We start from the raw sequence: 12,474 nt of genomic DNA, 5'->3' as shown, positions 1-12,474 counted from the left end.
CTGTCTGTGTATGTATATGTTTGTATACATTGAAATGTATAGGTATGTATGTTTGCATGTGTGGACGTGTATGTATATACATTGTGTGGGTGGGTTGGGCCATTCTTTCGTCTGTTTTCTTGCACTACCTCGCTAACGCGGGAGACAGCGACAAAGTATAATAAATAAATAAAATAGATAAATGATCACTCAATTCTGTAAGATACACCAGATGGCAGATATTACATCACCAATTCTGCATCTCATCACCTTTCCTATGAACACTCAATATTTTTTTCATTTTCAGAGTATCATTTTTTGTTTTTGAGTTTCCCTGCAAATGTTAATAAACTCTTCCACCTACAGGAAGCTCTTGAAAATTATCGTCATGCTGTTCGACTGAAACCAGATTTCATCGATGGATATATTAACTTAGCAGCAGCACTTGTTGCTGCTAATGACATGGAGCAAGCTGTTCAGGCATATGTGTCTGCTTTACAGTATAATCCAGTATGTATAGTGTTTTTTAGTTTTGTTTTGTTATGCCTATTCAGTTACCATATAAATTCACTTGCAGATGCTCCAGAAAGAGAATGTGTTTAGAATTTAAATGATGTGTATGCCCATGCTGCAAAGCAGAGAGGCTTGTTCCAATTTATGGATCCATGAATCTGCAATCTGTGCTCTCGTTACCGTATGACTGAGTGATTGGAAATGAACCATACTAGAGATGCTGCATAGAAAGTTTCAGGATTCAAGTTTTTCTTGTTAGGATGTCTAAAGTAATGGTTTCATGGTTTTGTCTAGAAATAAGCTCATTTCCACTGCCTGGATTCTTGACCTCTGTGACTCATGTCATATCCTTGTTTTGGCTGTATAGGTCAGGAGTGGGAGGACTGTGGTGTCCCATAATTCTCTCTTCACTTCCATACTTACGTCTCTTGTTTTGGCTGTATAGGTCAGGAGTGGGAGGACTGTGGTGTCTCAAAATTCTTTCTTCACTTCCATACTTACGTCTCTTGTTTTGGCTGTATAGGTCAGGAGTGGGAGGACTGTGGTGTCTCAAAATTCTTTCTTCACTTCCATACTTACGTCTCTTGTTTTGGCTGTGTAGGTCAGGAGTGGGAGGACTGTGGTGTCCTGTAATTCTTTCTTCACTTCCATACTTACATCCCTACCTTTCATTAACCTTTTATTATTCTAGTAAGGGACCCAATGACTCCTACTCTGTACCGCTCTCTCCCTTAGCTCTCCTTCCGTATCACCAAACTTACCCAAGACGGCTTATGAACACTTAGATTCTCTCACTTCTTCCAACTAGCTTCAGAATTCTTAGATTCTCTCGCCTTTACCAGTCTTTCTTCCCTTATATCCAAATCACAGTATAGTACACTTCTGTCTTTCACTCTATATGGTTATTTATAATCTATACTTTCACTCTGTTTCCATACAAGCACCAATACTTTACTTTTATTTCCAATTACCCTAAATTGCCATTGGTTACACACACTTTCAATATTTCTTCCCTTATATCCAAATCACAGTATAGTACACTTTTGTTTTTCACTCATTATGGTTATGTATAATCTTTACTTTCACTCTTTCCATACAAACACCATTACTTTACTTTAATTTGCATTTACCTTAAATTGCCTTTGGTTACGCACATCATCAAACACTCACAATCTTCTGTAACGCCTTTTCACTTTAAGCCAACAACTCAGTATCCTCAGCAAACAGGATTGCCATTAGCCACCATACCTCACCACCACACTCCACCTTTGCGTCTACTTTCCCTAGTTTTGCTTTCTTTTCTCTTATCACTCTATCCATATATATTTTAAAATAGCCATAGGAAAAGCCACGGTATGGTGAGGGAGATTTGCACTCTTGGATTCCCACCTGTTGAACATTGTGTGATCATACGACTTTTTAAACTAATGTGTGCTGTATGCCTCTCATGTTTGCTCATTCATTCCCTTCCATATGTCCACTACTTTCATACTGTGAAAGTAGTTTACTTTTTAACATTCTTTTTACTTTTTTTCATACTATTCACCATTTCCCGCATTAGTGGGGTAGTGTTAAGAACAGAGGACTGAGCCTTTGAGGGAATATCCTCACTTGGCCCCCTTCCCTGTGCCTTCTTTTGGAAAATTAAAGATGAGAGGGGAGGATTTCCAGCCCCCCACTCCCTCCCCTTTTATTCGCCTTCTATGACGTGCAGGGAATATGTGGGAAGGTCACTCCTCATTCTTTGATCCTTGGTGGGCATATTTAAGGCTTCAAGCTTTTTCCTGTAACTTAATGTTATGAATTCTGATATCTTCCTTGATACTGCTTTCAGAACCTCTTATTTGTTCTTTGCACTTCTTTATGGTTGATGACCAAACTTGAGAAACTTATTTCCTCTGTGTATCTGTCTATTTGTCTATCAGTCTGTCTCTGATGTATGTTCCATTCAGGAACTCTCATCAAGGGCTGGCCACTGCAAAAGTCTCCTCTTATCCCTGTTCTTATGTGCCTCGTTCGCATACACCATTCCATGCTTTCTTCCCCAATTCCTCTTCCTCCATTACTCTTCCACTCTATTTCCCTATGTCTCAGGTGGTTCTCCTCTTACACCAACCCCTTTAATCATACTATCAAACATCCTCCTTGTAAACTTCCCATCTTACATTCTTTTCACATGCACATACCACCTCAAAGTATTATACCTTACCCATTTTACCACTCCACAACTTATTTCCTATCTGTAATATTCCTCTTGAGGCCATATTCATCTTAAGGCCTTTTTCAGTCTTATTTCTGCAGCTTGTTTCGTGGTATGTGATATTCACCTCTTGGCCTTTTCACTTTTATCTACCCTTATTTCTTTACATTTGCTTGGGTTGAATTTTATTAAGCATGTGTCAGATCAGTGTTGGAGTCTGTTTAGGTACCCTTATAAATTGATGCAGTGTTTGCTTTTCACTTTTCTCGTTTGCAAACATGTTCAGGTAGGAGTACATATCTTCTTGCAAGTCATTTATATAAATAAGAACTGTAATGGTTTCAGAATAGAACCTTGCAGAACCCTCCATTGTTGCCCTCATCACATTTTGAGAAGGCTCCTATGTCATGCATCCTTTGTACCCTTCTTCTGAGATGATAATCTTTTCCTCATACGAGCTTCCCCTTTATTTATTCCTGATAATCCAGCTTCATAATAAGCTTCCTATATGGTAGTGTCAGGTGTTTTCTTTCATTCCATATAGAAATAATCCACACATTCTCTTTTTTGTCTGAAACCAAAGTCACTTCCTTTTAGAAATCTAAGAGGTTCATTACACACAACCTTCTTTCCCTGAAAGTATGTTTTCTTTCACTTTGGCAATTTCTTCTTAGTGGAAAGTCATGTATTTGCTTTATGATTTTCTTTTCCAGTACCTCACACTATAATTGTTTGTGAGACTGGTGAGTAGTTTAGTGCTCTTCTTGATATCCTTTTTTTTTATAGATATTTATGACATTGCCTTTATCCATTGGTATCATGAACAGTATTTCAGTTTGTCTGTCAAGCATATCTGCACACATCCTCTGCACTTACGGTGAAATTGTCATGAGCCATTAATTGACTTAAGACCCCTCTTATTTTTTTCATCATTGTTTTCTAAGACCTCCATCCAAGACCCCTCTTATTTTTTTCATCATTGTTTTCTAAGACCTCCATCCCATTCCATATTGTTCTTAGGGCTGCAATGAGTTCTTTTCGTCATCATCATCTTTTTCTTTTATTTAGTCTTATTTTTCGGTTTTTTCTTCTTACCCTGAAATTTACCTGCTCAGAATTCCAGATCCAGAACCATGCCACTTCCTTCCCTTTCGACTTTCTTTTGCTTCTTCAGTGTTTTTTTTTTTTCTAGTTCCACTTCTTATATTGAGGGGGGGGAAATGTCTTGAGTGTTCAAAATAGTGGAAGTCAGAGCCATTATGGGAATCCAAACATTTTTTGATTATCTTGCACTAAAATAATTACTTTTGTGCAGTGAAGAGTGCTGATAGAATTCTGAATCATTATCTCAGTTATTTTACATAGTATTTAGGTATGATAGTCTTCATCATAGTCATATTCTCAGTATTTCCTGAACTGTCTTAGCTTTCAAAGCTTTCAAACTATACCTTAAAACAGGAGGTGTGGAGGGTATCAGATATCATGCATAACCGATGTTATCATGAGGTTAAGAACACGCAACTAGTTAAGATTAATGGGTTAAGGTGTATTGGCACTGGACCATGAAGCTGAGACTTGTTTTAGTTTTATTAAAACATCTTGTGCTGCTTACCTATTCATGTCCATGGATCTTTTTGAAAAATTATTGTTTCATGATATGCATATAGGTTTATCAAGTAAGTTGGCAGATTTCCTGAGCATTTGAATTTTTATACCTGATCACCTTTAGTTGCATGCATGTGCTAAAACAAAAAATACTTTTTCTACCATAGTTTTAGATGTTCTAACTTGTTGAAGGGACTGATACATTTTCACCAAGGATGTAAGGCATGTGTACGTGTAGGAAGAGAGGAAAATGATTGGTTCTCAGTGAATGTAGGTTTGCGGCAGGGGTGTATGATGTCTCCATGGTTGTTTAATTTGTTTATGGATGGGGTGGCTAGGGAGGTGAATGCAAGAGTTTTGGAAAGAGGGGCAAGTATGAAGTCTGTTGGGGATGAGAGAGCTTGGGAAGTGAGTCAGTTGTTGTTCGCTGATGATACAGCACTGGTGGCTGATTCATGTGAGAAACTGCAGAAGCTGGTGACGGAGTTTGGTAAAGTGTGTGAAAGAAGAAAGTTAAGAGTAAATGTGAATAAGAGCAAGGTTATTAGGTACAGTAGGGTTGAGGGTCAAGTCAATTGGGAGGTGAGTTTGAATGGAGAAAAACTGGAGGAAGTGAAGTGTTTTAGATATCTGGGAGTGGATCTGGCAGCGGATGGAACCATGGAAGCGGAAGTGGATCACAGGGTGGGGGAGGGGGCGAAAATTCTGGGAGCCTTGAAGAATGTGTGGAAGTCGAGAACATTATCTAAGAAAGCAAAAATGGGTATGTTTGAAGGAATAGTGGTTCCAACAATGTTGTATGGTTGCGAGGCGTGGGCTATGGATAGAGTTGTGCGCAAGAGGATAGATGTGCTGGAAATGAGATGTTTGAGGACAATGTGTGGTGTGAGGTGGTTTGATCGAGTAAGTAACGTAAGGGTAAGAGAGATGTGTGGAAATAAAAAGAGCGTGGTTGAGAGAGCAGAAGAGGGAGTTTTGAAATGGTTCGGGCACATGGAGAGAATGAGTGAGGAAAGATTGGCCAAGAGAATATATGTGTCGGAGGTGGAGGGAACGAGGAGAAGAGGGAGACCAAATTGGAGGTGGAAAGATGGAGTGAAAAAGATTTTGTGTGGTCGGGGCCTGAACATGCAGGAGGGTGAAAGGAGGGCAAGGAATAGAGTGAATTGGAGCGATGTGGTATACCGGGGTTGACGTGCTGTCAGTGGATTGAATCAAGGCATGTGAAGTGTCTGGGGTAAACCAAGGAAAGCTGTGTAGGTATGTGTATTTGCGTGTGTGGACGTATGTATATACATGTGTATGGGGGTGGGTTGGGCCATTTCTTTCGTCTGTTTCCTTGCGCTACATCGCAAACGCGGGAGACAGCAAAAAAAAAAAAAAAAAAAATTATATTTATAGAATGTTGCCCACAGAATATCTCTGAAAGTCTTTAGATTTGGTAATGTGCAGTTCTTATCCGTTTGTACAACTTTATGTCTTTTTCAGGATCTGTATTGTGTGCGGAGTGACTTAGGTAATCTCTTGAAGGCTCTAGGGAGATTAGATGAAGCAAAGGTATGTGGCTTTTCACAGCATGGAGGCCCATGTAATGCCTTGCCTTTTCTCTCCTACATGTAAAATCTGCTGCAGCATCATCCTCTTCCCCACCACCTCCTAGTACTTACGACCTGACTTAACAAATGATAGGTCTCATTTCAGTTTTTCTGTCCTTATCACCAAACCTTGGCTGTTGTATGACACTGAAGGTAGCTTGTAAATCCTAAACATTGAGGGAGTAGATGGCCTAATAGCCACCTGTTCCCCACATAAGAGGGGCTGTACAGATGCGATATTTTAGAATATTCTTCTAGATTTAAAGGTTTCTGGGTTTTCAGAATATCAGCTTACATATAGTATATATCCAGGGGGAGGCAGTTCCTTACCAGTCACTTACAATGATAGCTCTGTTTTGACTTTCATATAGCATGCGTAGCTTCTTCGCTTTTTTATTTATTTTAACACGGTAGATTCCTGTTCAGTGCAAATTTGTTTCCCAGACCTTATCCTTTTAGACTTTTCTTGTCCTTTCTTTAACCTTTGGATGGGATTATTGTTAGTAACTCCAACTGTCTTAAACTCTAAGCCTGGAGGAACTAGTTTTTCAATGTTTTTTGTAGTTTTTGACAGTAAAACTTTTCTGGGAACTGATAAAACAAGGGGTAAATGGCCAAGATGGTGATAACTGCGTAATATATACCATGAAAGCCAGCATTTATTATATTGTTGGTTTATGGCAAGGGTTATATCTGATGAAATTGGTGTATTGTGAAGCTTATACCCCATCTAGCTACTTAATTGTAAGATACTCACATAAATACTGGCTTTCAGCGCGCGCGTACCGGATTGTATTCCGCGATGATGGTTTTTGCCCATTTGAATTATAGTGGAGGTTAAATAAAGGATCTGCGCTGTAGATCCAGATGACTCCATGTTCATATGTTGAGCCAGGCTTGTGCCCCTGGAATGCCAAGTCTTGCTCAACACATAGCAGCGCATGCATGATGATTCAGTCCTCGGGGAATAATCAAATTAAGTAAATTTGTAAATCTGCACTTTTCTTGAATAGTTACAATGACTGTAACTTGATATTCTTATTTATGTATGTTTTTTCCATTGCCATGAATTGTACAGTTATGAATGTTTTCTCAATTTAAGTTTTCCCAGAGGGCTGGAGAGTTGCGTCACATATTTACTTTCTAGCATTGCAGCTGTTTTTTCATATTTGTCACTGATTGGCTGTCACCTTGTTCAATTCTGCAGAAAAAGTTTTGTTGCTGTTTTATTTAATTTAGGCTGTGCCATAAAATAGCTGCACAGAAGTTCCTCTGGGCTTTTTCCATTCCATATTATTTCCCTCAGACTTTGTGTCAATAGTTCCCTTAAACAGTGAAATAGAGATGCAGATTGTATCTTGAGTTTCTGAACTGTGAAGAAAATGCACCTTGATGCTTGGGCTTTCGTTTCAGTACCATTGCACTTGTGGTTTGGCAGTGAATGGAATTGGTACCTGCTTTCACCTTTTGTGTTTGGAGTGGAGGTGTTTTCATATTGCTTGTTAGTGTACAGAAGACAAAAATACTGCAGCATGAATGAAAGCATACAAGCCACATTAACTTTTACAAAGAAATGACAGTTTTATGACAAAGATCAAACCAGTTTTACTTCAAATCCAGAAACCCCAGGCATCCTGGTAAAGAACCGTGACAAGAGCTGTTACTGCAAGCCACACTAATCACATTTGTTTTTATTTTTCTTCCCTTGGTCGTAATAGATGTTGAGGCTGTACAGCCCTACTCCTCTGCAGAGGTCGTCTTGAAGAAGCCTTCGTTATTCGTGGAGCAGTTAAGATGTAGGTGGACCTGCCGGGAAGCGCCACATAAGGGTTTGTATTATGAGGGAAAGCTGAAGGAGCTCCTCAGGGGAAAGTTTTATGTTAGGGGCACGCGTCTTATTCAGGTATGGTTGTAAATTGATATGGAAACAAATGATAAATAAACTTTCAGTGCCCGCATCAGGAAAAGCAGTTAGCCTCCGATACAGCTTTTCATGGGTTGTAATAGCTTATGGGATTTTAAAGTTGACTGTGGGAAGATTATTAATGATCTGAAAGGGAAGTTTATGGGTTGAATATAACTGTTGGAGGCTGACACATTTCATGAATCATGATGTTACAGAAATCCAGGGCAGCGCATGCGTAGGATAGGGCATAAAGCGCGGGAACGCTATAGGGCGGACTTTTTCAGTGCCACTACTTATGTGTATGCATGGAGTGATTGACTAATGGGTGCTGAAAGCTTTCACTTCCTCAATTTTATGTTTTAAAGGACCTCTTTTTCACTAAAGTACCTGAAACTTCTGTGCACACATAAGCTGTGACAGGAAGGTCGAGTCGCATGCGAGCGTTTAGGCAGCGGCGCATTAGGCGAGCGTGTAGGGCGGTTTTTAGTTTTTCTTGTACAAACTCTGATCTTTTTATTCCCTTTCCCTGATTACTTAGGCATGCTACCTGAAGGCCATAGAGACAAGGCCAGACTTTGCTGTAGCTTGGAGCAATCTTGGGTGCGTCTTCAATGCTCAGGGAGAAATCTGGCTGGCCATCCATCATTTTGAAAAAGCTGTTGCACTTGATCCAAATTTCCTAGATGCATACATCAATCTTGGCAATGTTTTGAAGGAGGCTCGAATTTTTGACAGGTACAGTGCCTTTCTTTTATTGTTGTTTTGCTGTTGTTGTTTGAGTTTTCTTCATGAAATTATAAGCATGAGTAGTTTACATGCATAGATTGACTTGTAATTTGGACTTGAAAACAGCTGCTTTGCTCAGTACAAATAAGTCTGATTCTTGGTAGTTCCTTAGTAAATGATATTTGATATGGCACTTGAAGAATGGAATGTCTTGAATTATTTTAGAGGGTAGTCAGTGAGGACATCAGGGTTCATATAGAAGTAATCTTCTCATTCATTTTGAAATGATAATATTGCTTGTATAGTTTGCACTCTGAACTTAGTGTTCTCTGTTTAAGGTACAAAAATGATGTTGATTGGACTTAAGTGTTATCATGCGCTAGCATTCCTCTATTGAAGGTACAAAAATAATGTTAATCTTGAATGTGTGTTAAAACTGTTTTGTTTCCATTGTAATCTTATGATATATGTAAATAAGAAGTACAAGTGCTCAACAGACATATTGTAATATGTTGAGGAAAACATGGTGTTCTTAGGCATGTTGTATCATCATGATGCAATATCTAGAATTTATTTCATCGATGCATATCATTATTTACATATTTTTAGATGTTTTAAGTTTTGAATTGAGTGATATGAAAAGTTAGGTGTATATTGTAAGAATCTAGAAATGCAGTGGAAAGAGCCATTGTGGCCACTGAGTGATATTGATTCTCAGACTACATATCTTATGTATGTGGCAAAAATTAATTGCAACTGGCTGGTCTTGGGGAAACTGTAAGAAAAATTTTGTTCATTATATGGTAAGAAGAGGAAAGACTGTTGAAAGGATGGAGATGGAAAGTATGCTGACAAAAGTTGCAAATATATATAAATGACAGATTGTTAGGTCATGTTCAAAGGGTTTCTTGTATGAGAATGGAGGAAGAATATGCAGAAAAGAATGGAGGAAGAATGTGCAGAAGAGTGAGGAAGAATGCAAATACTTGGTGGATATGTTAAAACTCTGTGCAGAATATTGTAGGTAGTGACTTCAAGTCAGGTGAATCATGTTCTTGTTATTGTTTTTCTATCAGTGTCTCATAGTTAATATATTCTGTTTTTGTGACATTCCGAACAATGGTCCTACATAGAATTAAAACAATTTGTGATTCTGAACACACACTCCCAGTGTGTATTCCAAGAAGACCATGAATGTCACCGGTAAATAATCAGAATGCCTGCTTTTACATTAGAACCCCCTCTGTTTTCAACTTTGACATTCATATTCCACATCTTCATTTGTTTCATGTCAAGTGTAACATGTTTGTATTTGTTGCATGATAATCACCATCTATTCAGTTAATTGTTCCTCACATGCTTTTTCAGTATGGAAAATGTAGGTGTCACAAAAATTGATTGTTTGACTTACGCATCTGATCTCGAGCTAATGTCTTGACTTTAAGATTTCTGCGTATGTGTTGTTTTTGTTATATTTTAAGTTGATTTTAATTATTTTCAATTGAAAATGTGTTCATGAAGGTATTTTGTTATGTCATTTTTGAGTTTGAAGAGAGGTAGTGCATTCAGAGGCAGAGTGTATAACTGACTTATTCACAACCATAACTTCATTTGAATTATTTCTGGTTTTCTTGCCCAGCAATTTGGTTAGTAATAGCCAATAAACAGGCAGTTATATGATGCATTACAATGCATTTATTAATTAATTTATTTTTTGATTTATTTATTGTGAGAGTATGCATGTTAGGTTTATGTCGTAGTGGTTAGAAGAACCAGGTTTGTGACTTGTAACATGTTTCATTTTGTAGTTGAAAGGTACCATGATATTGTATTTGAAAGGTACCATGATATAAAGATCATATGATATCCCTTTTTGGGGAAATGACTTTGCTAAAATGAAGATACAGAATTCCCCCGTTCCTGTGTTATTATCTTTTCCCTCGTCCCTACTTTCACTTTCCCCTCTGGTATGCACTTGCTGAAGGCAACCCTTCATCCTTCCCCTAAGGCAAGCAAATGGTTGATTACCTCCTTATTAGATAGTCAAACTGTAGTTACAGAAATCTTCAGCAAAAGTTCAAGCATTGCCTTTGAGTGTTCAGCTCCAGAATCTATAATAGGTGGCTGGTAGCAGGTGGTTGACACCCTGCTTTGATTTTGAGGAAAGGTTACCTGTCCTCAATTTTGGATTTATGAAACTTTCCAGAAATTATCAGAGGTGACCCTTGGGAGAATAACGAAATATATATATAGTTGAGTGAGACTAAAGGCAATGGAAAGCATGAAGGGAAGATGGAGTATAGAATGAATTTTTTTTGTAAGAAGGTCTTATAAATGTATCCGTGTATGTGCAGGGTAGTTGTGTACTGTGAAATGATGAATGAGATCTGTTAAGCATTTGTGCATGTTGTCTTCAGCCACACATACTTCTCATTTATCTTAGAGTTTAACCACACTCTTTTACTCAGATATTTCCAGCACTGCATTGTGACTTACAGAATTGTTTCAAAATTATTGTGCACTTATCACTTTGCTTTATGTATTGATGGCATTTGACTTGTAGCAGACAGAGGAAATAGTTCAGGAGATATGTGTGCATGATATGCCGTTATCCTTTTTCTGTTGTTTTTAGTACTGTTAGAGGAAGTAGCAGCTAAGATTGCTCTCAACATTTTTTTGAAAATATATGAAAGTATTAAACTCTAGTTATCCCAGGGTATAGGGAAAAATAATAGTTCCTGCGTATTCCCTGTGTATCATAAAAGGCGACTAAAAGGGGAGGGAGTGGGAGGCGGGAAATCCTCCCCTCCAGTTTTTACTTTAACAAAAGAAAGAACAGAGAAGGGGGCCAAGTGAGGATTTTCTTAGGCTCAGTCCTCTGTTCTCACTGCTACCTCGCTGATGCGGGAAATGATGAATATGTATGAAAATTAAACTCTAGTAGAGCATCATATTAATATATGAAAGTGATAAACTCTAGTAGATCATCACATAAAGCAAAATGTGAAGACCAGAATTATCCAAATTTGACAAACACATGCAGACTCACTTGCTAAGGCTGATCTTTCTTAAAGGTCTAGAAAAGTATTATTTGGTGGATAGAAAAGTAGTATTCGGTAAAGAGATAGCTTGTGTAAAGTGGTTATTCCATGCTTTGAATACTTGTATTGAAAATAGGAAAGAAAAAATATCTGATAACAAACCAGTATTTGCATAATTAGCTGATTAGTGGTAAAGGAAAGGGTCGTTCTCACATAGCAGTTACAACTGTTTCCATGATCAACAGTGGTGCACATTTCTAGAAATTATAAGTTGGAATTTTGAAAGGAGGGAAAACTCCTCCAACACATATATTTATTTGTATGTTTATGTAGGGTGTTTTGGTTGAGGGTGGTGTGCAAAGTGAGGGTGTCAGGGAAAATGGTTTCGTTAAAGAGAGAAGAGGTAGTGAAAGCATTTTGCAGAATATGAAATTAGACATAGCAGTGGGTTCGGATAGTATTGCTGTTGAATTTATTAAGAAGGGGTGACTTGTGTTGTTGGTTGGTTGGTAAGGATATTCATTGTATATATGGATCATGGTGAAGTGCCTGAGGATTGGCGAAATGTATACATAGTGCCTTTGCATAGAGGCAAAGGGGATAAAGGCGAGTGTTCAAACTCAAACTTCAGGGGTATAAGTTTGTTGAGTATTCCTGGGAAATTATATTGATTATATTGATTAAGAGGGTGAAATCATATGCAGAGCATCAGATTGAGGAAGAGCATTGTGGTGTCAGAAGCGTTGGTGGATGTGTTGATTAAGTGTTTGCTTTGAAGAATGGGTTTGAGAAATACTTAGAAAAACAAATGGATTTGTATGTAGCATTTATGGATCTGGAGAAGGCATTTGATAGGGTTGATAGAGATGCTTCGTGGAAGGTTTTGAGAATATATATATATAGTGTGGG

At 38.1% G+C, this 12,474-nt stretch overlaps 1 protein-coding gene across 3 annotated transcripts in view; it reads left to right on the top strand.

The window, feature by feature from the left end:
• The window catches only part of sxc (O-linked N-acetylglucosamine (GlcNAc) transferase sxc), a 106,220-nt gene that overhangs the window by 11,596 nt on the left and 82,150 nt on the right, over positions 1-12,474 (top strand). For all 3 annotated transcript variants that reach the window (XM_071669623.1, XM_071669624.1, XM_071669625.1), the window contains exons 4-6: positions 346-489; positions 5,786-5,854; positions 8,337-8,533. In XM_071669623.1, coding sequence (XP_071525724.1) covers positions 346-489; positions 5,786-5,854; positions 8,337-8,533 — 410 coding nt within the window. The remainder of the gene's footprint in view (positions 1-345; positions 490-5,785; positions 5,855-8,336; positions 8,534-12,474) is intronic.

This window comes from Panulirus ornatus, chromosome 14 (assembly GCF_036320965.1).
Source record: "Panulirus ornatus isolate Po-2019 chromosome 14, ASM3632096v1, whole genome shotgun sequence".
Classification (NCBI taxonomy): domain Eukaryota; kingdom Metazoa; phylum Arthropoda; class Malacostraca; order Decapoda; family Palinuridae; genus Panulirus; species Panulirus ornatus.
The sequence above is the reverse complement of the archived record's forward strand: the minus strand, read 5'-3'. Positions and strand labels throughout refer to the sequence as shown.